Here is a 26,955-nt window from a genome sequence, read left to right as displayed (position 1 = left end):
GAGAGGGAGAGAGAGAGAGAGAGAGAGAGAGAGAGAGAGAGAGAGAGAGAGAGAGAGAGAAGCAGACATAAACTCCTATCCCACCTACACCTCCGCGATCTCTCGTCGCATCCATACCGACCAATGGCCGAGCACCTGCGCTTACGCCGCGCAAGCTTCTCTCCCACGATCCCGCGTTTCCACGGCTCGCCGAGTTTCACCGCGCGAGCAGTTTCGTTTCTCTGGAATATGTCGGAATACGTTTTATTTATTTTCTTTTTTTTTCGAGGTCTTTCGATAGCTCAATTTCATTTCACTCGTGAATCTTTGTTGGAGCACGAAGGCGGATTGCACAATCGGGATTAACTGGCTAAATACTGATTTTACAACAGAAGGAATATTTAATTGGTCTCGGGATTTTATAGAGCAATTTTATCCAATTTTTTATAAACGCGGCGCTATGTAAAATTCTACATGCTTTTGAGATATAGGAAAAACGTAAGCGATAAGTGAAAAAAATATTTTCCCACACAAGTTTGCTAATAATTCTAAATTAATTTATCAAACATTTTTATAAAAGTAAATGGGAAAATACCTTTTTAAAGTGAATTGATCGATATAGTTTTGTGCGATGTATTATGCAAAACTGACACGCGATACGTTTATTATGGTAGACAATCACTGAGGCGAGCTATTCTTGTATTTCGACAACTTTGAAGCAATGCAGTCGCATTGAGTAATGAGACGTCTATCTATCTAGGTATTGACGTGATGATATGAACCTGTTTAATACAACGTAACGCGAGGCTAAAGAATTCGTGTTAACTTGAAGAAAGCGTGAACTACATAGTTGTTAACAAGAAAATTTTATCTACAATAAAACATTGCGAGAATGATTAGAATATGATATCATGCAGTGTTAAGGAGGTTGATACAATGTTAAAGGAGGATGTTAAAAAGAGGCCGATTTTTGTTTCTTTTTTAATACATTTTGACTTTCTGAATACCATAATATTAATAAAAAGTTTGGGATCGATATAAGAAACACACCTTGAAAATTGAACATAAACATAATTTATTTACAGAATTTGAATGTTGTATGGAGCTATCAAAAATGCAATACTTTAAAGCAATCTCATTATATTGTTTTATCCAAATTCTCTTTATTTATAAATAGTATGCAGAGAAAACTTATCATTTCTCAACATATTATTTCTCACTTATGACGTCATAAAATATTTTTTGTACAAGAATGTTTGATTTCTAAAAGGTAACTGATAAAGATTCTAAAAGGTAACTGAAAAATATTAATATGAAAATAGTCGTGTAGAAAAAACTTGGTTTAAAAATTTCTGTCTATTATAGCCAGCGACTAATTAGGAAGAACTTTTAAGACAAATTTTCCCTACTATTTCCGGTCTACACACATACATAATAATATTTTTATCAGTTAAGATTAGAAATTACTATAATCTAATATTTCTGATACAAAAAATATTTTTAGTTTCACTATTTTCTCACGGTCTTAAAATGATAATCTTTTTAAAATTGTTATTTTGTATCGAACATTCTTAGGCCTTGATTTTAAAATCACGTAGGTGTAATCAGGCTTTAGACTTTCTAAGTAGAAAGTAGCTGTCGAACTAGATTCTTGTATAGATTACATTTTAAGATAAAATAATGGTCTACTAGGGGTGGAACATTTCTCATCTTAGTTCATATGATTATAATACCTATATGATCATATATTATATTACTTTTATATAATATATAATAATTACTTGTAGTAATATATATAATAATTCAATTTTAATTATTTTTTTGAATTATTCGTTTTGTAGTATAGTTTTATAACCATTTTCATACTAAAAACCAAGACAACATTTGAAAATAAAACAAAATTGCTAAGTTTAACGTAATCATCACTATTAATATGATATAAAAATTAAAGTAGATAATTTAAATTTATTTAAAGAAGTTGAAGTTTCAAATATGCATATACATGCGTACATTGTGCAATTTTAAAGATGTTAAATGGATGGTAGACTTTTTACCACATCTCACCACAAAGTTTCCATTTAAACACGTTAGGTTTTTCGTATTATATTGTAACATAGAATTTTGTAAATTTATTCATTTTTATTAGAACCTGAAATCAATAAATTCGTAACTTACATATTTCGACAGCAACAAATTCCTACGTTATTTTTACATCGGTCGGTTTTATTCTATGTATATTGTTCCGTTAACTTAATCTTCCTTTAGCGGAACATCATTAAAAAAAAAATCTAATAGAGCAATAAATTTTTTTCTTTAGTAACTTATGCAACAAATGAAAATGTTAATTAAAATCAATTCTGCTTACTTCTGTTAACTTATAAGACGTCCAGATGACCGTAACTACATTTGAACAACAGCCTACTATACGATTATCAATTCTACAATTGCATGAATGAGCCGCTATAATTAAAAGCATTTTTATCTATATAAATATATAAATAAAATATACATATAATTAATCTTGAATAATAATATGAAAGTCCGCCATTTTTAAATTGTATATTGTATGCATTATGTGATAACTTAAAAGTGTGTATGTGTGTGTGTGCGTCTTTAAATAAAAAAATTGATTTTTTTTAATTTTTATATTTTATATTAATTTTTCCATGTTATAGATTTAGCATTTCTGAAGTATTTAATTTTCAATGTTTCCTTGGTTTATAATAAAAAAAATGTTACAAAATTATAATGTAATTAATTAAATAATTTATGCAAAAGTATGATTAACTGAATTACTAGATATTAAAAGTGAATTATTTCGATCTCTTTAAGGTGAATTTCAACAATTTTCTCATTAAATGGGTTTAGATGGATATTGAGAATTTCTTAATGGGTGTAGATGGAAATTGAAGATAAATAAGTAATGTTACGCTAATTTAATGATGATTGTACTAAAGAAATGTGCTACTACAATTTCCTTCTAAATTATAATATATCACGTGTGTTATATCTTTTATATTAATTTTTTTTCACAATATTTGTGTTACTTTCTAATTCAATCATATTTATTTTGTTTTAAATTAACATTTTTATTTTTTGGATGAAATAGTTTTGGCATAAGTTTTCCAATATATATTATAAAAATTTATTGCGGAAATTTTGTTTTATCTTTACGATAATTATTAAAGTTTTATCATTTACGTTTTGTAAAATATTTCTTCAAAATCCAGACCTTATGTTCCAAAACTAAATGTCCACGTAACGTTTTTACATTTGATATGCGAGAACATGTGTCTCTATAAAATAAAAAAATCAGAGAGATTAAAAGAGGTAAGGCAACCTCAGCGTGACGGCGTGCGCGCAGAGCACTCGGGCTCAACAAAAAATCTTTCAAACGGAAGTTTCCGCCGCTGCATATCCGTCGTCGACAATCGACGCGCGATGCAGTTCACGTACGCACTATTTCGCGAATGACGATATACGAGGTACAAGTTACTGGCTACGTTATCAAACCCGTTCCCCCTCGGCCCGCTTGACGTTTTCGATTCTCGCACGGTTGTAACTTTGACAGTGCCGTAACAGTGCTGTAAAAATGATATACACGCACCATAGGATTCGCCATGGTGATTTCCGCGGTGGCATGCTGCGGTCCGAACTGCAGAATTATACGCGGTTCCGAATCTTCATCGCCCTCGATTTCTCCCGATAACGTAATTGAGTACATTTTTTACGCGCTAGGTTTCTGCCGTGCGAGAGGTTAAAAATATCTGGAGAGGATCATTGGATTAATTGCTTGTTGTACGAATATTCCGATTTTGTATATTCATTTTCGATAGTTTGATAACAAATTAAATTTAGATACTATATTATATTATATTGCTTCGTACTCCAATACGCATCAATACATTAAACAAAATGTTTGTTAGCTATTACTAGATTTTTTCTCACAAATAACCCTACCTTTGTGTTACTCAACGATTTCATTGAAATTTGATATATAATGTTTGTATAAGAGTAAATATAATAAATATTATATGTAAATATTTTTTCTATATTGACAATGATGCAGTTGAAAACTATCTTTTATACTTATAAATGAGTAATTAACTCGTTACATTTAAGCTTAAATATTATAGCTATTTTTGATTTTTGAAGATGATAATGACAGAAGGTTTTCATGTTATTATTGAAAGCAAATTCAATGTAGAAAGAATGCAAAATGACGGGTTTTCAATAGTGACCTGATAAACTTAAGTCTGTTTTTTGTACACTTTTGGAATTTAGTAAAAAAGGAAGGTACTTACATGCTCTACATTTATTTTTATTTTTTTCATTATTCTTTACAAATTTTTTTTAATCTTTAAATAATTCTTTTTATTAAAATATAAAATATAGTTTAATTAATTTTCTTATTATTACAATACTTCTCTGTGTCTCGCTTATGTCTATTTTTTAATTTTTATATTTTTTACAAAAGTAATATACAAAAATTCTTTTGTACACAAAAAATTGCCACATCTAACACATTACAAAACTGTTACATTTTTTTCATAGAACTGTACTATTGATGATATAAATATGCATGTTTATTATCATTTTTTACTACTGTACAAATGTATTCAGTTTCAATAAAATCGAATAACACAAAGGAAGGGTTAATGTAGGTTAATGTAGGAATATTGAATTACTTTCATTAACTTCATTAAAATTTCGAAGTGATTGCTTTCGATTGTGTACTATAAGCGAGATTTAGTCGACAAACATTTGCCACGCGTTGTTTTGTTATTATAATTATGAGTACTCTAGTAGTATCCATTCATGGAAATTTGAGTCACCGTGAAAGCTCGATTACTTTGTAAAAGGTGAGACAATACGATAGTTCAGTAAGTCGTGTCAGGCGTACTTAATAATATTTGGGCATATAACACATCAATAATGTGGTGCGAATTAGTCACGTGTCGAAACTCGGAACGATGTGTGTGTAAGTCTAATGACCGTGAACGTGTCTACAATGTATCACTGTACGATATTTTTTTTAATTAGAAAACTTTATTATTAACACAAAAAATAGAAGAAAGTGTAAAATTTCCAGAAAGTGGTTATTCTAGAGCTGTTAACCGATGGTACTTCCTAATGTCTTAATAGAAGTTATGTGCGACATGTGTGACAATCCATGCAATTGTAATTAACATTACTCCACGTGCGTGCCGCATGTTCAACAGACAAGCTCGAAAACAAGGTCTGTTGTTGAATAGATCTATTTATTTAATTTTTGTATTATATTTCAACCGCATGCTAATAGCATGCTTGATATATTTAAAATTTGTGGGTATTATCTGACTTTTGTTATTCTTGTGACAGACGAAACTCTTTCACGTCAAAGTTGTAATCGAAATTTAATTACTTATAATCCTCAGTTTGCATCTCACTCAAATTCATCAAAGAAAGTCTTATAAGAAAAACAATTCTCTTTAATTTTTCATTTTGTTAACTAATGTCATTGGCCACATTAGTTTACTTGACATACACGTATTAAGAACAATATAATATGGTAAGATAGTACAATTTCCTAACAGGGTAAAACTTTGAATAAAATAAAATTTGAATTCATTTTTTGAGATTCAAGTTTGATTTTTTCTTTTCTTGTTCCTTCACTACCCTAAACTACTTATTCCACGCAATAAGATCAGAGTTGTGTTACAAACTTGAATCTCAAAAATTGAATTATTTTATTTGAAATTATACCACCTAATTCTAGACATTGTCTCATTTTTTGTTAGTTCTCTTAACACAAAACTCCACTTTCACGTCAAAGTCAAAATCTAATTGCTAATCGTGTCATCAATTTGCATCTCACTCAAATCCATCGAACTGCGAAGGTAGTGGTTGCACCACTCACAAAGTGGACATCTTGTACAGAACACCACCACCGTCACCGCTAATAATTGCCGTCGCTCGCACACGGCGCGCCGAGCTCCGAGAAATCGTAACTTGGCGTGTTTATCACCGGCGAGCCATGCACGGCCGGCGGCGTTAGCACACGAGGAACGACTTCTTGCGTGGGGCGTTAAAATCGTATGGGATTTTTAAACCCTACGTTCCACGCGGGGACCGCAGGAGTGACCCCCTGTCCTGTGAGGGAAGAGAGGGACCCACCGTCCTATGGTTACCTCCACCCACGTCAACGCGCGAGTTTCGCAGAAAATCTTGCCGTCCGCCGAGCGTGAAACTCTTACACACGCTACCCGGCTCATATAGCAACGGCAATTAAAGAACTTACGCGGAACAATTCTTTCTGCATTTTTCTCCTCGTGTCTTTTGCGTCCATTCTCGAAAGACAGGAAATATTGTCCTGGCACTTAAAAGCTGCGTTTCCGGAAACAATAAAAGATTTTTCTTAAGGGATTCTGTCAATCTTTCTCAAATACGAAAAAAGAAAATTTTATCACTAAGATTTTAAATAGTTCAATTCTTATCGATAAAAGCATCTGCTATGTTAAATAAAAGATAAAAGTATCAGTAAGATAAAGTTTTGAAAGTATACAGATATTGACTATACCGTGAATTATCTAAGTTGATTTCATTTTAAATTTTACTCAATGATCATATTTATAACCAGAACGGCTTGACCGATTTAAAATTTTTTTGGCTCAAATTACTCGTGGCGATGCCGCCTTTCAGGACTTATAACGTTTGATTCAACATTTTTTATATTTTAGTAGTTATGCACCCCCCAAAAATCAGGGTTTGCCGAGTGGGTTTTATTGGGTTGGGCCCACCTAAAAAAACCCAGTCAACTTTTTTTATTGGAAGTAACAAAGTATGATCAATTGTCGAAGAAAAGATAGAGTACTATGATACCTAAATTAATTCAAAATTAACTTATTATTGTTGTATATTTTTATTTAAAAAGAATTAAATTCAAAAGTTACACAAATAAAAAACAAAATTGTAATTTAAATTAAGACCAATCGATTGTTAATGAGTTGTCATCAATGGAACGCAAATAACGGTAAACTTTAACAAGTTTTATTGCTTTCTCGATTTCCTAGCCTGTTTCGTAATTTGCTCCATTCTATTTCCGTTTTCATGTATCGTTTAATAACAGCAATACTTTGGCATCTCGTAAGGTGCTTCAAATTCATATTTTTGAATAGAGGAGATCATAACCAATCGATTGGTATAGATAAAAACAGACGGACGGAGTTTTATTAATTTTTTAACGATTTTTTAAGTTCGAGTCGGACGCCGCTTCTTAACAAAAATGCAATAGCAGTATAAAGTTTATAAAAACTTTTAATCAAGGATTCAAAATTATAAAAGAATTAATAAACGACCATGTCTCTGTTCTGATCGATACCAATTGATCATGGTTGTGATCTCTTCTATTCAAAAACGTCAATTTGGAGCACTTTACGAGGTGCTAGAAAACATTGCAAATTCTTTCTTAAGAATGAAACGATGCCACGACCTGCCCGGAGACGGCTTTGATTATTGATCAAAAATTATATGCTATAATATGACTGTTAAATTGTTTTCCTTACATTTAATTCCAAACAAAAGTGGAACTTGAAAACACGAATAATCTAATAAAATCCAATAAAACCCGATAAAATCCTATAAAATCCGACCGGGCTGGATTTAAAAAAAAAAACCCGGGTTTTTTCAAACCCTGCCAAAATGGACTTTGGTGGCTCGGGATATAAGAGACTTGTAGTATCTTTAAAATCTTATCTAAAAAATATGAGAGTATTGTTAAGAGTCTCCTGTAAGATAAGATTATTTAAAAATCGGATCTTTTAGATTTAGAGTGTCTGTAAGAAATGACAGTAATTAAAAGTCTCTTAAAAGTCTCTGGGAGATCATATTATCTACGTTGTGTTTTTTGACAGATAATAACTTGGTGAAAAATTTCGATTTAATTTTATCTTTTTAGATCGACGGGAAAACATGAGATAACGCTGTTTTAAAAAGTATTCTAAATTTTTTAACATCTAACTTTATAGAAAAATTGCCCAAATTTTTTTTAAGCCCTCTGATGAAATAAAAATGAAATCCGACTACACAAGTGAAATATAACCAGAATGAGAAAAAGGAAAATTTAGCTATCATAAATAATTAGGTATATAGTTTATATATAAATTGAAAATATAATTTATTTTAAGTTAAAATTTAAAATATTTACGGTACTGATATAACACGTATAACAAAAGATTTTATTGTATGTTGAAATTTAATTTCACATTGAAGTTTATTAAAAATATAAAACTGTAACTTATCTCGGAGATGTCTTTAAGGCGCAATTATGTTTGAAAAAGTTAACGAAATTGCACGATTATACGGTGGGATCGTCCCTTATCTGCGGTATCTCCAATTTGAATTCGCGAAATACGGCAAATTGTAAAGGCAAAGAGGTGGCGATAAAAATCGCAAGGAAGAATTCGATGAGATTTGAAGAAAGGGCCAAGGACAGGCGCAAGCGTGCTAAGAATTCTTTTTCTTTCTCTTAATTTTTTTTCTGATTTTTTCTTCTGCTCTTTGCCTTCTCCTTATTGTCGTTTTAAAGGGTCAAGAGTTCGCTATGGACCGTTCGTCAGAGGCAACTTATCGCGCCGTTGGGCATCGGGCATAAATTCTATTCCGTAATGTGACTTGTCTCTGCTTCTTCTTCCCCGAGAAACCTACAGTCATATGTCATTATGTATCGTGGTTTTATCTTTCATCACTTCTTCTTTTGTTTCAATATCACTTTATGCCCAATTTCTTCACTTCCAGATATAAGTTATGTATTCTGGGAGTTATTTTCTGGATAAAAGTTATCTAGAGGTGAAGAAATTGAGCATTTATGATAATGTGTAAAATTTCAATTAATAAGATGGAACAATAGGCCCTTAAAGCTTTTAATTTTATTTTTCCTAACACATCAAAATTTTATAAAAACAGGGATTATGGACTAACGTTTTGGAATAGTGTTTGGTTGGATTGAGTTAATTGCTTGTTATGACATTTTTGGTAGCAGTTGTAACAACTTTCAGTGTGATTGCCGTCAGATTGCCATACTTTGTTTAAAAAATAAGCCACTATTTTTCCATATTAGTAACCTATTCCATAATCCCTGCTTTTAACCTACTTTTTAGATAAATTATATTTTAGATTTCAAATTTTAAATAAATTATTTAAATGTTTTTCTTATTATTACTTATTTACGTATTTATTATGACATTTATCAGTGCTTATTATCACTATTAATTAAATTAGACTTGAAAATGTAATAACAGTGAAGAAAAAAAATATAGAACGAAAAATATTTTTAATTGGTCATTATGTAACTGATGAGATTACGAAATGAGATATAAGATAATATTATGAAATAGCGAAACAATTATCGTAAGCACAGGTGTTATTATTATACTTATTAATTCATTATATTATAAAAATATAGCAATAATGTTGTCGGGAAAGCTATCGACCTCCATCAAGAAAGATAGATCGATGAAATCGGTCGACCAGTCACGGCGCTTCCACATTTCCGCCGGAAGTGGATAGCGATCGTTACGATGTTCATCGCGGTGCAACGCGGATACATGTAAACAAGTCTCATCATAAACGACTTCATGACACGTGTCAATGCACGGAAGCGAGCACATGAATTGATAAAACTGATAACGGAATTTACTTTTTATTGCTGCATGTAGGAAAAAGTTGAGATTTAGATTTATCTGTTATAAATTAAAATACTGAAATATTATTATTATTATTCTCAAGGTATTACTGCATGTCTTACAATAAGACGAGATCAAAGGGAAGTGTAAAGTAGCTGACTTAAAACATTCGAGAATCAAACGTTGACTTTGAGACATGACAAAAAATGGTACAAGCAAAGATTGTTAAAATGATGTAAAAAAAAATTGATCTTAAAGATTAATATTTTTGTTGAGAAACACATTATATGGAAAAGTATCAAAAAAAACTCTAATAATAATGTATTATATAGATTTGCAATGTTCGAATTTAAAAAACTTTTGATAAAGTTTTAACTTTTCGATGATGGGAGTATTTTTTAAATATTATATTACTTTTTTTCCTTGAGTAAACTGTTAGATATTAAAGGAGCGATGGTTATCGAATTTTTTAATTGTCAAAAACATTTCATGTTTTTAACTCCATGTATATCAAATTGGAAATCATTTGTGTGGTTAGTTCAAAAGCCATTTAAACAACGCTCTTACATAAATCTAATATTGACCAATTCCTTACTGAAAAATAGTAATTAATTACTTATTTGCGGAATACTGAAAAAATAATAGCATTTTTAATACTTAAAAAATTGTCTTTACTGTCTCTTTCAGTATTAACCAGTATTAAATTTCTGTAAGACTTCAAAATATAATACTGTTTCAGCACCACTATATGTACGATATAGTCACTTTTCTATCATGTAAATATGTAAAGGGTAAAGAATACATTATAAAAGAATGAAGCTACAGAGAGAGAAATAGCGTATTCACTATTCCATTTAAAACGTTGTTTTCAAAATTCAGAATTAAAAAAAATTCTCTTTCGAAAAGTGTTGGTAATTTCTCAAGATGTGTCACTTTTCTACCAACAACGCAGTGATATGTCATGTACATATCTATCTGCATCTGCATGCACAGTGTATATTATTTGTGTACGTATGTATGTGACAGACTCGCGATTTAACACGCTGATAGTCACGAAGATGACGACTCGCGCGCGTTTACGGATGCGTCGCAGGAGGTGTATATACGTGCAAAACACGAGCAAGGAATTTGTATACGCGTGCACACGGAGAAGAGGGCGGAGCTGCGTTATAAGGTCAAGTTGGGTATCACCAGTGGGGTACCGGTAGCGCCTGGTACCGGGCGGCAAAAGCGACTTAATGTCCCCATTTGTCCCGTGCGCTCTCCGGAGGCGATTCATCCTCGCCTCCCTTTTGTGCGCCCCCGCGTGTCCCCGGGTGTCCCACGACATTCTATACAAACGACATCACCGTATCACCTAAATCCCCCCTCCCTTTCCCTCCTCCCCTTGAAACAGTAACTCGGAAGATAATTAACCGACTCGGACTCGCTGCTCATTCTCTTTTTGTGGTCGCACCGAATGAATTCATTCGGGTCGGCCAGAGCGACGTTCCAACTTGTTTTCATCGCGTTTTTTCGAAGGATCAAGCTGGTTTGAAACTTTACAAATTGAAATCTGTAAAGCGTATTTGAAATGAGCACAATCAGAGAAACATTTCAGTAATTATTGAAATGGACATAGAATATTTATACACGAAAAGGATGGTTTTACTAAAAATTTAGTTAGATTACAGATCTGAAAAATAATTGTATTGATTCATCAAAATAATGTAAAAAGACTCAAGCATGATGAGCGATACTGTAAACAGTTTTAACATTCTAGTGCAACCAGTTTGAGCACTTTAATTATTTTGTTGGTCAAACAAAATTAGTTTTAGATCTGTATCTGTATCCAAATTTTTAGATCAGCAAAACTTTTCTTTTTGTATACATCGAATCATTGATATATAAATCAGGAAGCTTTCTTCGTACACCTTTTCTCGCGTGTATCGAACGTAATCACTATATGATTGACAAGATCAATAATCACCGATGTACGATTGTAACATCAGACGACGTTATCTTATCTCGACGCTATGTATAGACATAGATGTGTATTAAGTAACGTGACGCCGTGTAGACACGCGAATCGCTCGTCAAAAGGATTAAGTCAGTAATCTGGCGTTAAGTCTCAACGCTCATTAGCCTCCGCCGACTTAATCGCGGATTGAGCGTCCGTTAGGCCGATCCGCGGACAGTTCCCACTAACAGTTAATTCGCTTAATAACGTCGTTTAATAACGTTTCGTGCTGTTCCGGTCAGCTGGCTTTAGTAACTCTACGGTTTATCGTCGAAAAAAATTCAGGTTGCGATCAGCGATAATCTGTTTATTATAACTAAATTTAATTGGGATCTTGATCTTCCTCTGATAATGCCCAAGTATAATTTTGCGCTAACAAAAGTATGATTTTATATTACACATTACTTCGCCTAATTGGTGTATTCCACCAGATTACCCAATCTCCAGCCATGTTGGTTTTAAAATGGTTCGCCAGGTACGATAATCCGTGCAGCATGGCGCGATATATCATCACGCGACCGCGAACTGTTAAGATGCCAAGGTGTATATACCTCGCCGCGTTTCCCGTCGCCGTTCTCTTTCACCCTCGACAAAAGAGAGAAAGAAAATCCCTTTGCGCGCGATCTCGCGCAAGAGAGGAGAGTCTCGCGCGAGGACGGCGCGGCGACGCGATGTAATGGTGAACGGTAAATATTAATCTCGAGTGTTACAATGCGCGCGGGTCGTTCCGTTGTGGCCTCGAACCCGCCGTCACGTCATTCTTCAACCCGAGCTCCTCATCACTCTCCGGACCGAGCCGTGACCAATCCGGAATAAATATTGGCGATTATTAACTCGCCACGCGGACCACGGCGGCTGAGGAGGATACTGTAAGGGAGAGAAGGGCCAACATCGTTCCTGTGGTGCAAGATGGGCCATGGACGCAGGGTCCGGTGTCTTCGTGAGATGCTTGAGACGTTAAGTGGTCCCATTAGCTACGTTCCTAGGTGGACCGTGCGGCCCGCCGATGGCATTCCTTTGGTCGTTCCGTCTTCCACCATCCCCCTCGCTCCCTTTTCCCATTGCCCCCGTGTATATTATCTCACGGTGCCACGTGTGGCCGCTGTCACACAATGTAGCGGACCGGAATCTAGATATCCCAGTGTCTATCTTCCTCTAGTAAATGAGCAAGATGCATTCATTACCGGGACATGTTCCAAATTGGTAATCACATTAGCATGAAATTGCCTGTTAAATTAATAAATTATTGTGACCATACAAAACATATCAACCTTAATTCATGCAGTGGATCCGGGCACTTTTTTTAACTACATATATGTTGTAGAAAATGTTTATATACCAAATACTTTACAATCATACATGATTATAAGTTACATAATTTAATTCTTTGATTTTGGTATTTGATGAAATGAAAAAAATCGTCCAAATTACGTAATAACTTTAAGAAAAGATATAATATTAATTTGAAGTATTACATTTAAACCCCAGTAGTTAAGGATATTTCGGAGCAAATACCGATTAGGATTAAAATGATTCTGGTAAACAGTTATATATTCTTGAGTTACATTTTTTATATCGAGGACCATCAATTGTTCGATGCGACGTTACAACAAAATTCCACATGACTGTTAGACAGAAAATGCGATATAAAAATAAAACGTTGTGCCGTATGCTGTATCATATCTGAAGTATCATACGAAGAACAGGACATCGTTCTTTGCGTTCATCCTCAAATCAACGGTCGAATGGCCGTAACAAGAGGGGACGACGTGAGCCGATTCTCCTCTCCTCGCGATCGACGCGAGATCGAGGATACCCTTTGGATGACCTCAAGGTGGCGGAGAAGGAGATAAGCCGAGCGGCGTCCAGGTGTCTCTCGCGATAGGCCGACAAAGGGCTCGAGAGGGCCACTCGCACGTAACAGCAGGCAGAGTCATCGTTGTCGTCTCGCCGGAGGGCGGTTGTGAGGAGAGCTCGTGGAAGGAAGATGGTCTAGACCTCTTTTTTCGACGGATGGGAAGAGCGAGAAGAGAAACGAAGAGGAGAGGAGGAGATGGAGATGTCACCGTCGGGCCGCGCGGCGAGTCAGCGAATTCCTCGTTCGTCGAGCCACCATGACGACTTCATCCCTCCAACATATCCTCGCGAGTTTAGGAGAAGCGAAGTTTGTAAAATAAACTATTACCTGTAAAATACGACTTTCCAGGTAGCGTACAAGTTAAATATCTAGATTCGTGCAACGCGGTAAATATGCCACCGAATTGGACAACTAAATTAAGTTTGATGTAATCTCTCGTTTACGAAGAATCACCGCAGGAGTTGTAACTATAATTTGCGAGATAACTGCAATTTACAGACATACACCTTTTTCAAATGTGTAGTAAATCGACTCTCCTCTCTAGCCACGTGTTTCGTTCACCAATCGCATACGCGAGCTTTATTTTTGAACCTCTGAAGGAAGATTAAATTTACACATAGTAGCGCCGCGGAACAATGCCGACGTTGTTTGCACGGTGTAGTAAATATTTGAGTGCCATCTCGTCGTGCACTCTCACCATACCACGCGTATAGCACTATACTCTGCCCGACCGCCTTCTGTTCGAGCTAGCCGAAGGGCTCGAACTTCAGAGTACATACTAATTCCCTTTGCGCGCTCTTGCCGATCGGTGTTTGCTTCTGCCACTTCGCTTTAATTGTTCGCGAATCTCATCATAATGACTATCGAGCGGCTGTGATTACGAAGAAAGGAGGGGATGATACGATCGATATCATTCTTTGATTTCTTCAAATGTTTATTAAGTAGTGCAGTGTAGCAAACTTTATAATTTTACAGTGCTTGTTTGTTGGTCATCCATTTGTCTGTCCGTCGATCCCTCAGTCTGTCTATTCATTTGTTTTCTGAAAGATTTCTCGGTTTTTACATTTTTTTAAATTTTATTTTCGACAAAGGATACATAAGAATTTTAGGTTTATTTAAAAGATAAAGTACCACAGAATCAATTGATTGCAAAAGGCATAAAAGTAAAAATCGGTTTTAGCGAAATTCTTTTAATAGTTACAAATTGTTCGCTGCACTACTTAGTTATTGCAAAGGGTTTAATCAAAATATTTGTGAAATACACTGATATCGAGATTTTAAGAAAAATGACTATATAATGTGGATATATCTGCGAAGATATTTATTAGCCAATGCCGTAAAATTGTAAAAGTTTTCAGGAAAAAGATACCTACACAGCAAGCGTTGTGAAATCATTGTATATCTATATACATATATATATATATATATTAAAAATTTCTTTACAAAGTAATTTTCTTTACTTGCAAAAAGCGTGCACACGAATCGATCGATCATCACCTTCGCGAAGGTAGGAGAGTGAGAGAGTCGGAACGGCAGTAAATAAAAATCCCGGGTTAATTTTTTTCGAACAATGCCATCGATGTTCGCGCCCGCCAGTGCGGAGGGTAGCAACCCTTTTTTCATACTGTTCAATCTCTCCCAACTGAACGTAATTCGTGTCGCCATTCAAAACGAAAGCTAATGGTATTGCTTTCCCCCTCATGGGCCTCGCGAAAATTTATCACGATCTTGCCACGAAGGATTTATCTACCGACGCCAACGGCGAACAGAAAATCGCCAAATTAACTGCAAAAATCCGAAATATTTGAAAGCGTCGCTTTCGAAAATTGCAGTTAAAACTTATCGAAAGGATTGTGATAGTTCTTCAGCCTCCTTCTACATAAGTATAGAACACCCCTACAAATTACATAAACGTTCTACATTTAACAAAAAATAAATTAAAAGATAGTTTTATTTAAAATAGTGTACTTTTATCACAATTACAATATTTTGTTTGATTTTTTACCACATATTTCAAGAACATGCAATAAGTTGAAGGTGCTTTATACTTATCCACGAAAAAAAAATAGTTTTAAGTATCTAAAGATTTTTTAGCTAGATCTGAAAATAATTTGTTGAACTACTGAAATAATTATGTAGGGTATTCAAGCTAGTTACTAGAATGTTAAAACTTTTTACAGTATTATTCATCACATTTGAGTTTTCTACATAACTATTCTGATAGACTCTCTCTCGGCAAAATTATTTTCATATCTATATTTATTTAAATTTCTATGATACTATAGCAAAATATTATAGGCATAATAAAAACAACAATTTTATATTGTCATAACATTGATTGTTAATTTTTTTGTCGCTAATTCTGTCAGAGTCTGTCTGTACGGACATACAAGTATCAGAAGATAGCGCAAGCATGATTCTTGGTGGACTCGGTTTAATTGGTATATTACTGATTTGAGCTCCCCTCTCGTATTCACAGTGTCCCTCTCTAGTTTTTCTAATTGCTTATGTATACAGTGTCTCTTAACTGTCATTGGTCCTCCTTTTTCCATTCTCTTTCTCACTTAATCTTTGTCGTATGTCTTCCATATGCCTGCTTTTTTGTACGTTCATATTTCAGTTTTTGCGATAATACTGCAGTTGCGCTCGATCGAACTCCCTCTCTCTTTTAGTCAAATAAATTACATTATACGTACAGATCGATAAATAAAATTGTTCTTATTTTTATTTTACAAGATAAAGGTACTAAGTTGTTGCACTTTTATTGCATCACGCATATCGCAGATTATAAAAATTGTGAAATACGCTCGTAATAGTTTGAGGTGTACCGTACAGCTGAAATTCACCCATGTGATTCTACATTAACGATAGTTCTTAAATCAATCCTTGTCCGTCACATTCTCGCACGCGTGGGCGTTGGAATGCCTCGCGCGGCAGCAGGTAACGAACCAAGCTCATTACTCGTCGTCACGTGTCATTCGTGACCTCGTCGTAAATGAAGGGAAACGAGAAGAGGAATCGTCCGGCCGGCCATCCTCCTTGGATCGTCTCGTTACGGCCATTCGTCATTTTCAGCTCTGCGAGAACGATAAGCTGTACACACTTTGTTCGATATTACATTACAAAATTGCATCATTGAAATTAGAAGTCCTGAATAGCTCAACGTATAAGATTAACAAGAAATGCCTTCATTAACAATACATTATAACAATATTAAGTGAAAATCGATCGAGATGTTCAACGCTATTAAGCAAGTTTAATATTATCAGTATTAAAATCTCTAAAGTATTTCAAAGATTCTCATTAGCATCTGTAATCACATTAAATTGCTTCTTAATTTCGTACCCATTGCAACTTTAGTATAGAACTGTCAACTGTATTTAAGACTGACAAATAATTGGCACGCAGTTTGCTTCAACTGGAAATTGTAAAATTTATACAAAAATATTATATTAGGTCAATCGAAAAGTTCCATTCATCTAGCGAGTATCTATAACTGGAACTGTCGGTAACTCTAATGTCTAAATCAAGCTTAATTTTTTAGTTTTATCATCTGTCAATAAAATTCAGTATATAAAAGTATACGTTTGCATCAATAACATTGTTTCTTACTGCATCGAAAATGTCGAAATTTGAGTCAAATAAACATCATTTGCGCGAAGTGTTGATCTTTTGCTTCAAATAGAAGAAAACTGCAGCTGAAGCTCATCGAATGCTTGTATAATAGTTTATGGTGATAGTGCTCCTTCCGTTATAAACATGCAGAGAATGGTTTCGACACTTTCAAAGTGGTAATTTTGATGTGGAGGACAAAGAGCGTTCTGGATGGCCAAGAGCATTTGAAGACAAAGAATTGCAGGCATTGGTGAATGAAGATCCATGTCAAACATAACAACAACCTGTAGAAGCATTAAATTGTGCTCAACCTGTTATTTCCGATCGTTTAAAAGCCTTAGGAAAGGTCTACAAGGAAGGAAAATGGGTCCCATATGAATTGAAGCCTAGAGACATTGAAAGGCGAAAAACCACCTGCGAAATTCTGTTTGCTAGGCAACAAAGAAAGGAGTTTTTGCATCGAATTGTGACTAGCGATGAAAAGTGGACCTATTTCGATAACCCCAAACACCGAAAAACCATTTCCAGGCCAGTTATTGACATCGCCAAAACGCAATATTCATGGGAAGAGGTCATGCTCTGTATTTGGTGGGACCAGAAAGGTGTAATGTACCATGAGCTGTTGGTCGAACAGTCACAGGAAATCTCTACTGAGAATAAATAATCCTTTTGAGTCGAGCATTGCGCGAAAAACGACCAGAATATGAGATAAAACAGCATAAAGTGATTTCGCTTCATGGCGACACTCAACCTCACGTCACTGAGGCTGTTAAGAAAATATTGGAAGCACTTTGTTAAGAAGTGCTACCCCATGCGGCTTATTCACCAGACTGTGCTTCCGACTACCACTGTTTCGGTTGATGGCAAACGTACTTGCTGAGAAACGCTTCAATTCTTATGAAGATGTCGAAAAATGATTCTCTGACTATAGATATAGTCTCCACAGATGAGTCGTTCTTTCGCCGCGGAATTCGCTTGCTGCCCGAAAAATGGGAATGTCATTGTTAACGATGGACAAATTTTGATTAATGTACTTTTTCATTTTGTTTCTTAAATAAAATCATACTTTTTGCAAAAAAACGGACGGAACTTTCTGATTGACCTAATAATACATATTCATAAATGCTTTAACCTAATCTCTTTTGCTTAATTATGTTGAACATTTTGACAATTTATTAATAATTGATAACTGAAAGATGTATTATGGTTAAAGAAAAGCAACGTATCATACACTGGAAAAAAAGTCTGGTTAATTGGAATTTCTGGTTGAAAATCAGAGTATTCCCCGATTGATTCTATTACAATTCTGGTTAAGATAATCAGAGTTCTGTTTGATCAGAATTTTCTGGTTCATTCATTATCAATCATACATTTTCTCAGCTTAACCGTACTCCTCATAATTATTTAATTACCTCATTAATAGCGCGACTTAATAGATGTGTAAAATGCGTTCGTCGAGGCGTACAATGCCGTTACCTCTGTCTCGCCCCGCCTTGTTACGGCTATCCGTCATTTTCACACCTCGGAGTGATAGAAATGCGTGTGAGACGCTTTCGAAGAGGAAACGCGGCAATTGTACGTCGCAGGCGGTTACGACGGCGATAAGCCATGCCGTCGTCGCGTCGCGTCGCGTTACTTCGCTCCGACTTCTCGCATGTCGCGCTGCATAAAATTAACTCGCGAATTAGTCCCGCGCACACGCAACGCGAGTGTAGACACATCCCCGACACGAACACGCGATGTACCCGCTTAAGACGTCGCGATTCACCTTAATGCGCCCGAGGCTTATATCGGCTGATAATGCAATAACGGCGTAATATTGTTGAACTTAGCGAAAGAAAATCTTCTTGATAGAAAAAAGAAGATGAATTATTCATCGACGGTTATCGAAGCGAAACAAAAACGTGATAAACTCATTATACATACATTTGTTGTATTTACAGTGCTACAAAATGATCATTTAGCAGTCTATAATTAGTTCATAATAGCTGTTAAAATGCGACCTGTTCATTATAATATAATCAAATAAAAAGTTACTAAAGATCGTATAAGTATTAATTTATTAAGGTTAAGAGGCTAAGCGACTTTTATAATAAGAAGATGCGTCATACCGGTTCTGCGCAAAGCGACATAAGCTTGAAAATACGTTGAAGATGTCTATAGTGTAGCGACATCTGTAGTTTAATATAGTCTTATTTCAGCACGTTCCGTGTCAGGCCAATTTCAAATGATTTGATCACTTTGTCGCATCGGTGATCTACAATACTTTTGTTTGTGTTTATTTGTAAAATAAGATGTATTTCATAATGGTTAAAAAATTACAAAAATGATTCTTCCTTTTTTTTTATGTTTGAATTTGATTCTTACGTGAGCCATTTACATATTAAATTGAATAAAAATTGTTATTATTATAAAGAAGAAGGCTTAAGATAATAATGTATCATAATTATGTATGATATAAAAAAACTATTTCATAACTACATTTCTTTTTATAGTTTAAACATCAAACGGCTTGAACGGAAAGTCGAGCGTAGATCATCAGTGACTCTCATTATCTGCAGAATGTGTTAATCAGCTTTCTTCTCACTCTGACTCATGTTGTAGTACATCATGTTGTATCACAGACTTCACTGTTCATGAATTGCTTCACGACATTGCTTTATAAATTTTTTTGAAACATTATCTAATTGTATCATAAGAATATATGGTCTCAGCTCAGATATTTGCAAAATCAATTTTTAGTCTAAAACTTTTCTTTTTCTTACTGATATTTTATAGCGTATCCGAATTTTTATGTCTAAGAAATTTTCTTTTTTTTTTCTTGTTAAGCTTGCTCCGCTTTTGTCAGATTCTATCGGATACGCGACTTCTTTTGGCCGTAGCAGTTAAGTATAGCTCGTTGGTATCAATTTGGCATGTTTCCCGCGATGGAACGGCGGCTAATTCGCCAGAACGGAAACGGTCTTTTACCTTAGCCAGGACCGAAAAAGGACCCGACCGCTCGCTCTCAGACGCACGTCTTGTGTGTTGCAGGGATTGGAACGCGACGGGCAACGTACGCGTGCAGGAATCCTGGCCGACGTGAACGACTCTCGCCGCGACAATGTCGAACCATTCCACCACCGAAGGATCAGGCTCCTTGATTGTTTCGCGCGCTACGGTGAGTCTTCCTTCAATCTTGAGAAGATTAGATCAAGCGAAAGAGAATCGAGCAAGGCGTGAAACTTACTAGACACACTCGAGATTGATTCTGCTAGCGCGCGATCCCTATATCAGATGTTCCTCGCGAGGTTCACGCGAGATTGGGAACGCGTTTTCTATGAGAATTCTTTGGATTTGACTTGTATTAATAATATTGATCTGTGTATAATGACTCGATTTTCTTTCTGCGCTTACACGGAAAGAACATTTTATTAAAATATCTAAAAATTTAGCTAAATACAGATCTGAAATAAATCAATTCGATATCCTACATAATTAATTTGAGATAGTCTAGCAAAATCATTTTCTGGTCTGTATGTAAGTAAATTTTTAAATACTTCAACAAAACCGTTTTTTCATGTGTTATAGGCCGGATCTTAATTTAGAAGGAGACAAAAAGATGTCAATTTGATTTTATTTAAATTATTTGTTGTTAAAGTTCAGCTCTGAAGTACAAGAATTTGAAACGTAAATGTTGCGTTCTTGATGAACAATCCCGAGATCAGATGAAATAAATTGAAAGAACGTTTTCTTCTAATTTTTCACTCTTATTACATTTTGCTAACGAGCCTGTCAAGCCACAAACTGCTCGAATTTTAATAAACCCGGTATAACGATTAGTCGTTTAAGTGACGATCTAGGGCGTGACAGTGTTGATTTTTTTTTTCTTTCGTCCGTTAACGTAGAAAGTCGCTTTTCACGTGAGTACCCACGCGAACGGCAAATCGATTCTGGAACTCGATCGGTGGTGGTTCGTCCATGAAAGTATCGCAAAACACCAAGAATTGTTTTTTTGCGCGTACTTTGCGCGCGCGTTGCACCAACTCGCGATCTCTACGACAAACGCGATCTTTATCGGCCGCTTAATCGATCCATCCTGTCGATCTTTGCAACGAGCCGAGAAAGCTCTCACGCCGTGACTGATCCCGACTCGATTCCTCGCGGCCGGCGGATTAAATCGGGACGCGAATGTTTTGCCCCAGTTTCACTTGACAGGCCGATCTGCACGGTGAGTTTGTTCCGCTCAGGCAAACTAGGCGATTGGCGGCTTCGATAGTCTGCCGATCGATCGATCGATCGATTCGCTCTCCGGATCGCCAAAATCGAACAGTTTGACCCTCGCGCGATCGGCAAGCCGGTCGGTCGCACCTTGTCACCGATCGTTCCGCCATGGCAGTCGCTTTAATTACAAAAATAAGTCAATGAGGAGGAAAAAAATCGCACGGCGAAAAAAACTGTTCGCGCCATCAGTCCCACCGCTCGCAAGAACGAACCCTTTCGTCGCGCTCAAACGAGTAAACTCGAGCTTCTACGCCTCTCTCGAGAATACCTCCAACGCTCTCATTTCGACATCGCTCGTACGCACGACGAGAATGAGTCGTTCTTTGAGCAACGTCCACGGAGCAAATTGGATAGGCGGAGCGCAGTAGTCGGGAAAGTACGTGGAACTAACCGATTTCGAGCTGATCCTCCAAGATACTCTAAGATCTCCCGTGACAGACAACACCTATGACGTCGTACGTTAATTGATAGTCAACAACGTACTAACGCGAAGAAAAGTCATTTCATATTTTTAGTTGCTTCTACAACTTTGGCCAAAGATATGACTTCAAAGATTGTTTTGTATCTAACGAATAATACATTTATAAACAGTTTTATTGAAAAATGATATTTGCCTTTATAACAATTTGGATATTTTGTTATTTTCCTTGGAACTTTATTATCACTTTTTCCAAGAACATACAATAAATTGAAAGTATTTATTATAATATTTATGGCCAAGACTGTATTTTGTCACTCGATTTGAATGGAAAAGTAAATTTAACGAAATATTTACATTAACAGCGCAAAAATAATCACTTCTTCGCGACAGTTTAGGAAGATACATTTCGAAATGACTTGATGTAAAATATTTCAATTTTCAATCAAAATTTGATTCGCTTTCCAAATCGCTATCCGTTCTTGCGTGCATATTGAAGCGCAATGTATCGTGCGGGCGATTAAAAATTGAAACGTCAGGTGGACGGCCTCCGGTCGATGGGTTCGCGCCGCTCCGACGGGTATCCCGAATTTTTTCAAGAGGGAAAGCTTCCTCCCAGGCGAAGAGGGGAATGCGCCCCGTCATTCCACGGATCTCCCTGGCCCGGGAACCTCGAAATGGAACCCGAAGTCCTCCATCGAGGGTGACAGCTATGAAATCGTTCGTGATTGCTCCTCTCACTTCGCGGCCCCCAACCTCCGAAGCTCTACCAAGCAGTTATTCGAAGGCACTGTCGATCGGTTCTTCTTCCGCAGGACTTCTTTTCTGTTGAAAAACACGGTGAAAATTATCTCTGCTCAAAATAATTTTAATATCAGTCGCTGAAATAAAATCGTTGAGTGAAATGATAATGGAAGTAGTTTAACATAAGAAAGAAAAGAAATGGGAAAATAGGATATGAAATATAACGTTAACTTTTGTTAATTCCTTTGTAAAGTTGTAAGAAAATGTCACATTGAAGTTAAAAATTGAGGACTTATTGTTTGACAATTCGACTAGCAGGACGATCTCAATCGTATAACGATTTATAAAGCTTTTGATAAATATTGTGAACGTCTATCGTATGCTGCGAGTTTTCGCAGCGCGAATCACTTCGGGACCTGCCCAAATGACACGATTATTACGCCGGTAATCGATTCGGTGGATCTGCATCGCGGCTCGTTCCATGCCGGTGATTTTTCTCAGGTACGCAATAGTGCTGATTCATGGAAACAGGAGAGAGTAAGGGTAAGAAGGCGGCAGCCGTGGAAGGTACGCGCGGTCCTTCGGGCGAGATTAACACGTCAAAGACGACGCGCCCTCTCTGTCTCAGCAGTTGCCTTGTAATTCCCGGTGGATACAGGACTAATGGGTTATTTCAGGTAATTAGCCGCGCGACGTCGCCATTCCTTCCACGCGCGAAAGGCCTTTGCTCTTTTGCTTCGCCCTTTTCTTCTTGATTCTTGTTCGCCCGATTTCCTTGCGCACGTATATAGGACGTGTCGCCGTTTTTATCCCAATATCGTTTAATCGTAGGATGCTGGGTAAGATGGACATATTTTTAATCAGCCAGTTGATATGCTCTCAACAATTCACTTTCACATTGTACGGCTAGCTGTTAATTCACGAGAACGTTGTAACCGGCGAAGGCGGGGCTAGTTGAGAGGGTAAATTGCAACAGTCATCGCAAAGCTCTGCGCCTTTCACGATTGCAACACGCTGTTACGGAGTTTCGTAGTCAACATTGGCGAAACAGCGGGTGGATAATGGCAAATTCTGCAGCAGGCGCAACAGAATTCGTGACTAACCCTCCTTGAATCCGCAGTTGCATCGAGCGTTACTCCTTGTTTTGGCGAGGATTAAGATTAAGAAATATTAAAACGCGACTTGAAGAAAGTTTGTTTCCGCGTAAATAAAATTGTAAAAATTATAATCAATCGGGATGTTCTATGATTTAAAGATCGATATTTTACGCATTAGGTCTGTTTTTTATTTCTATACTATATAGAATTCCTTTTCTCGCCTTCATCAAATGTCAAACATATATGCTTATATCATTTTCGATTCCAAAAGCGTACGTTAGTTTGGCTATTATAGAAAATATATCTATTTATTGCATTATTATGAATAAGAAAGATTTGGTTGAAATATCTAATTTAGCTACATACAGATACGAAAATAACTTCGGCAAATTTTTAAAATAATTATATGTAAGAAATTCAAACACGATGCAAAATGACATAAAAAAGTTTAATAGTTTAACTAACTATAGCTTGAGCGGCCTAATATAAAATAATTAAACATAATTATTTTGAAAGTTCAATAAAATTATTTTCAGATCTCTCTCTGTATTTAGCTGAATTTTTAGCCGTTCTTTCCGTGCAATTAACGGTAATTTAAATTTGATTGATTCTTGTAGCAAAGAGTAACTTCAATTACAGTCGAAGATTAGACTTTTAATCGGAACGATCAATTTTTGTCGCGCGTGAAAGGTACGAGTATTGTGATTCTCGATCGATAAATATTATCGCGATCGAGCAATTAAATGTGATCGCGCATCTACGAATTCGGTAATTATGACACTAATGATGGGTAGCTCGCGACAGCTTCCTTCAAACGGTAGAAGAAGGTTCGCTCGGTCGAGCGCGCGCGCGCGCAAAAGAGTATCGAAGACGCGAGGCGAGGTAGATCGTCCAAGAAATCGTCTTTGCCGAGTCACGCTGTGTAACGAACTTCAGCTGGGTGCTAGTTCGAGACGAGGCGAAGCCTCCTTTCTCGAATCCGAATCGCGGTTAGTTGTTTCGCTGCAACGCAGAAGGAAGAAGGTCGTTACAGAGTGAAAGTTCAAGGGTCAGTTTCGTTGAAAATGACATTGGCTACGTGTCTTAAAAAATTAAAAGGACACATATGGTCCATGTATGGTTAACATTATGAAAATTTGTTTCCTTTCATCCGCCGTCATGCTGAGATCCGACATTTATCTTGTTTTCCTTTACTATTATCTCCTAGTGGCAAATGTTAATCTCAAAAATAGCCTGAAGTTAAGTATTTGAAGGAATTTGTTTTACCATCATGTAGTTGTTTTTCCCATCATGTCGAAAGAGGAATGATGGAGACGATGCTTCTCTCTTTCGGTTCGCTATTTCTTCTTTCACGCACGGGGACTCATTCCCTTCTGCCTTCGTGGACGTTGCGCTAAAATCTGATCTCCCGATTGGATCTTGCTAAGATTCCTCAATGACAGCCGATTAAGGACGATTCGCCGCGAGAATGGGAACGGGCGTCGGCGAAACGTGGCGAGGGGGCGAGAACGGCCGGGGTCTGCTTCGTTAATTCCTGATTTTCCTCGGTTCGCATCACTTTTTAATTGACGCCAGAAATTGAACCAGAGAGCGGCCAGAGCGCTCTGGCTGGCCGCGCGTTCGTTCTCGCAGAGTCATCCTCTGCTACCTTCCCGTCACCTCCTGCACCTCCTGCCTGAATCATCCACGCTGGTTCTCTTCGTTCAGGATCGGATTAAGCTGTACGTAATGTGGAAGATTATACTGTCATAAGATTGCTCGCGACGTACCTCGTTATTATTCAGGATATTTGCTTATTACATCAGGCGAGAGTTTGGCACCGTTTTGCCAACGTTGCTGGAACGAAATGGTGATGTCATCAGTTTTCTTCGCGAGGAGAATTGGACTATAAGGCATTAGTGTGTAGACTTCGTAGACTTATTTTCGTAACCTCGTGTATTTCTTCTTTAAAACCCGATAATTTTGTTTAGACTAATTTCTCTTTTTTATTTCTTTAATAAAAAATGTAATTAAGTAGTAATTAAGAAGCAGATAATTTTCGCTGATTAACTCGCTTCCATCTTACTTACTTCAAGAAAACCATTACTCTCTCATATCAACCTGTATACTCTTCTTAAAACATGAAACTTCCTGCTCTTGTTACGCATGAAATAAATTTTCACATAAATCTATTTTCAGCGATTTATGAGTTTCATTTAAGAATCATAAAAAGTTCATGAAAAAATTAAAAAACATGGCACTGTTTCCGATCGTTTTTTCCATAAAAACAAAAGTCGTGTCCGCGGTTTTTCAGGAAGAAAAACGTTCCCATCATCATTAAACGAGGTAGATCTTTGGATTTCCACATTCGGTTTTCACCTTTCGAAAAGACTCAAGTTTCAAGTCGGCGCTCGCGTACCGACGGTGCACAGTTTCTATCGACTCGCCAGGTGTTCCAGTCACGTGTCAGTTTCCGCTTGTCGGTTTCCAGCTCGCCGAGATGCTGCCAATGACACCGATCTTTTGTCCCACCCCCGCCCGTCAGTGACGCGCCAGTTCGCCTACCTTTTCCCATCCGTCGCGTTTTCCGTTTCTGTCCTCTACCCGCGAGAGCGACTCGCGCGAGCGGATATGCAGGGATCCGGACCAGCCCAGGTTCCACCTGCCGTCTCGCGTCTCTCCTCGGTGAAACCAATGTCGCCTCTCCGCCGGACCGACACACGCGATGTCGCCGTCGCGTCGCGTCGCGTCTCGTCTCGTCTCCACCTCCGCCTCCTCCAACAGTCGTGGCTGTCATCGGCAGGAGCTCTCGACTCGCGTAAAAATAATTACACTGAAAGAGAGGATTGGGTACGAATTGCGAATCTTCCATACCTTCGCTCATGGCTTTCCATCCGTTCGACGGCCATTGTGAGGATGAACGAACGAACGGACGGACGGCTTAATAAGCTCGGCACGTCGGAACGAGTGCCGATAAAAATTTATCCGCCTCGAGTACCTCTTTCGAATCGTTTCTCGCAATCGTGTCTATGTAATTTGTTTATTTAAAAAAACGTGGACTTGTAACTTCCATATGTTGATACATTTTCCGATATGAACAAAAATTAGTATCAGGCTTATTTTATTGAAACAATTGGCATTAAAACAAGAAAAAAAGTAAAAATTATTGAATTGGTTAATTAAATATATTAAGAATATTGTGCTAATTATTACTATTTTGTATAATATTAACCTTAGTACACACAATGAATTGTTTATGTTTGCATCAGTTTTCATATTACTTTTACAAATGTACACAAATATTATTAAAAAAATGGTTTATATATATATATATATATATA

At 36.5% G+C, this 26,955-nt stretch overlaps 1 protein-coding gene across 2 annotated transcripts in view; it reads left to right on the top strand.

The window, feature by feature from the left end:
- The window catches only part of SoxN (SRY-box transcription factor soxNeuro), a 107,641-nt gene that overhangs the window by 79,139 nt on the left and 1,547 nt on the right, over positions 1–26,955 (top strand). Inside the window, exon 3 of one of the 2 annotated variants that reach the window (XM_018538606.1) lies at positions 20,147–20,273. The exons of the other annotated variant lie outside the window; for it this stretch is intronic. Coding sequence (XP_018394108.1) covers positions 20,147–20,198 — 52 coding nt within the window. The 3' untranslated portion in view covers positions 20,199–20,273. The remainder of the gene's footprint in view (positions 1–20,146; positions 20,274–26,955) is intronic. 2 annotated transcript variants of the gene reach the window in all.

This window comes from Cyphomyrmex costatus, unplaced genomic scaffold, assembly GCF_001594065.2.
Source record: "Cyphomyrmex costatus isolate MS0001 unplaced genomic scaffold, Ccosl1.0 scaffold193, whole genome shotgun sequence".
NCBI classification, from domain to species: domain Eukaryota; kingdom Metazoa; phylum Arthropoda; class Insecta; order Hymenoptera; family Formicidae; genus Cyphomyrmex; species Cyphomyrmex costatus.
The sequence above is the reverse complement of the archived record's forward strand: the minus strand, read 5'-3'. Positions and strand labels throughout refer to the sequence as shown.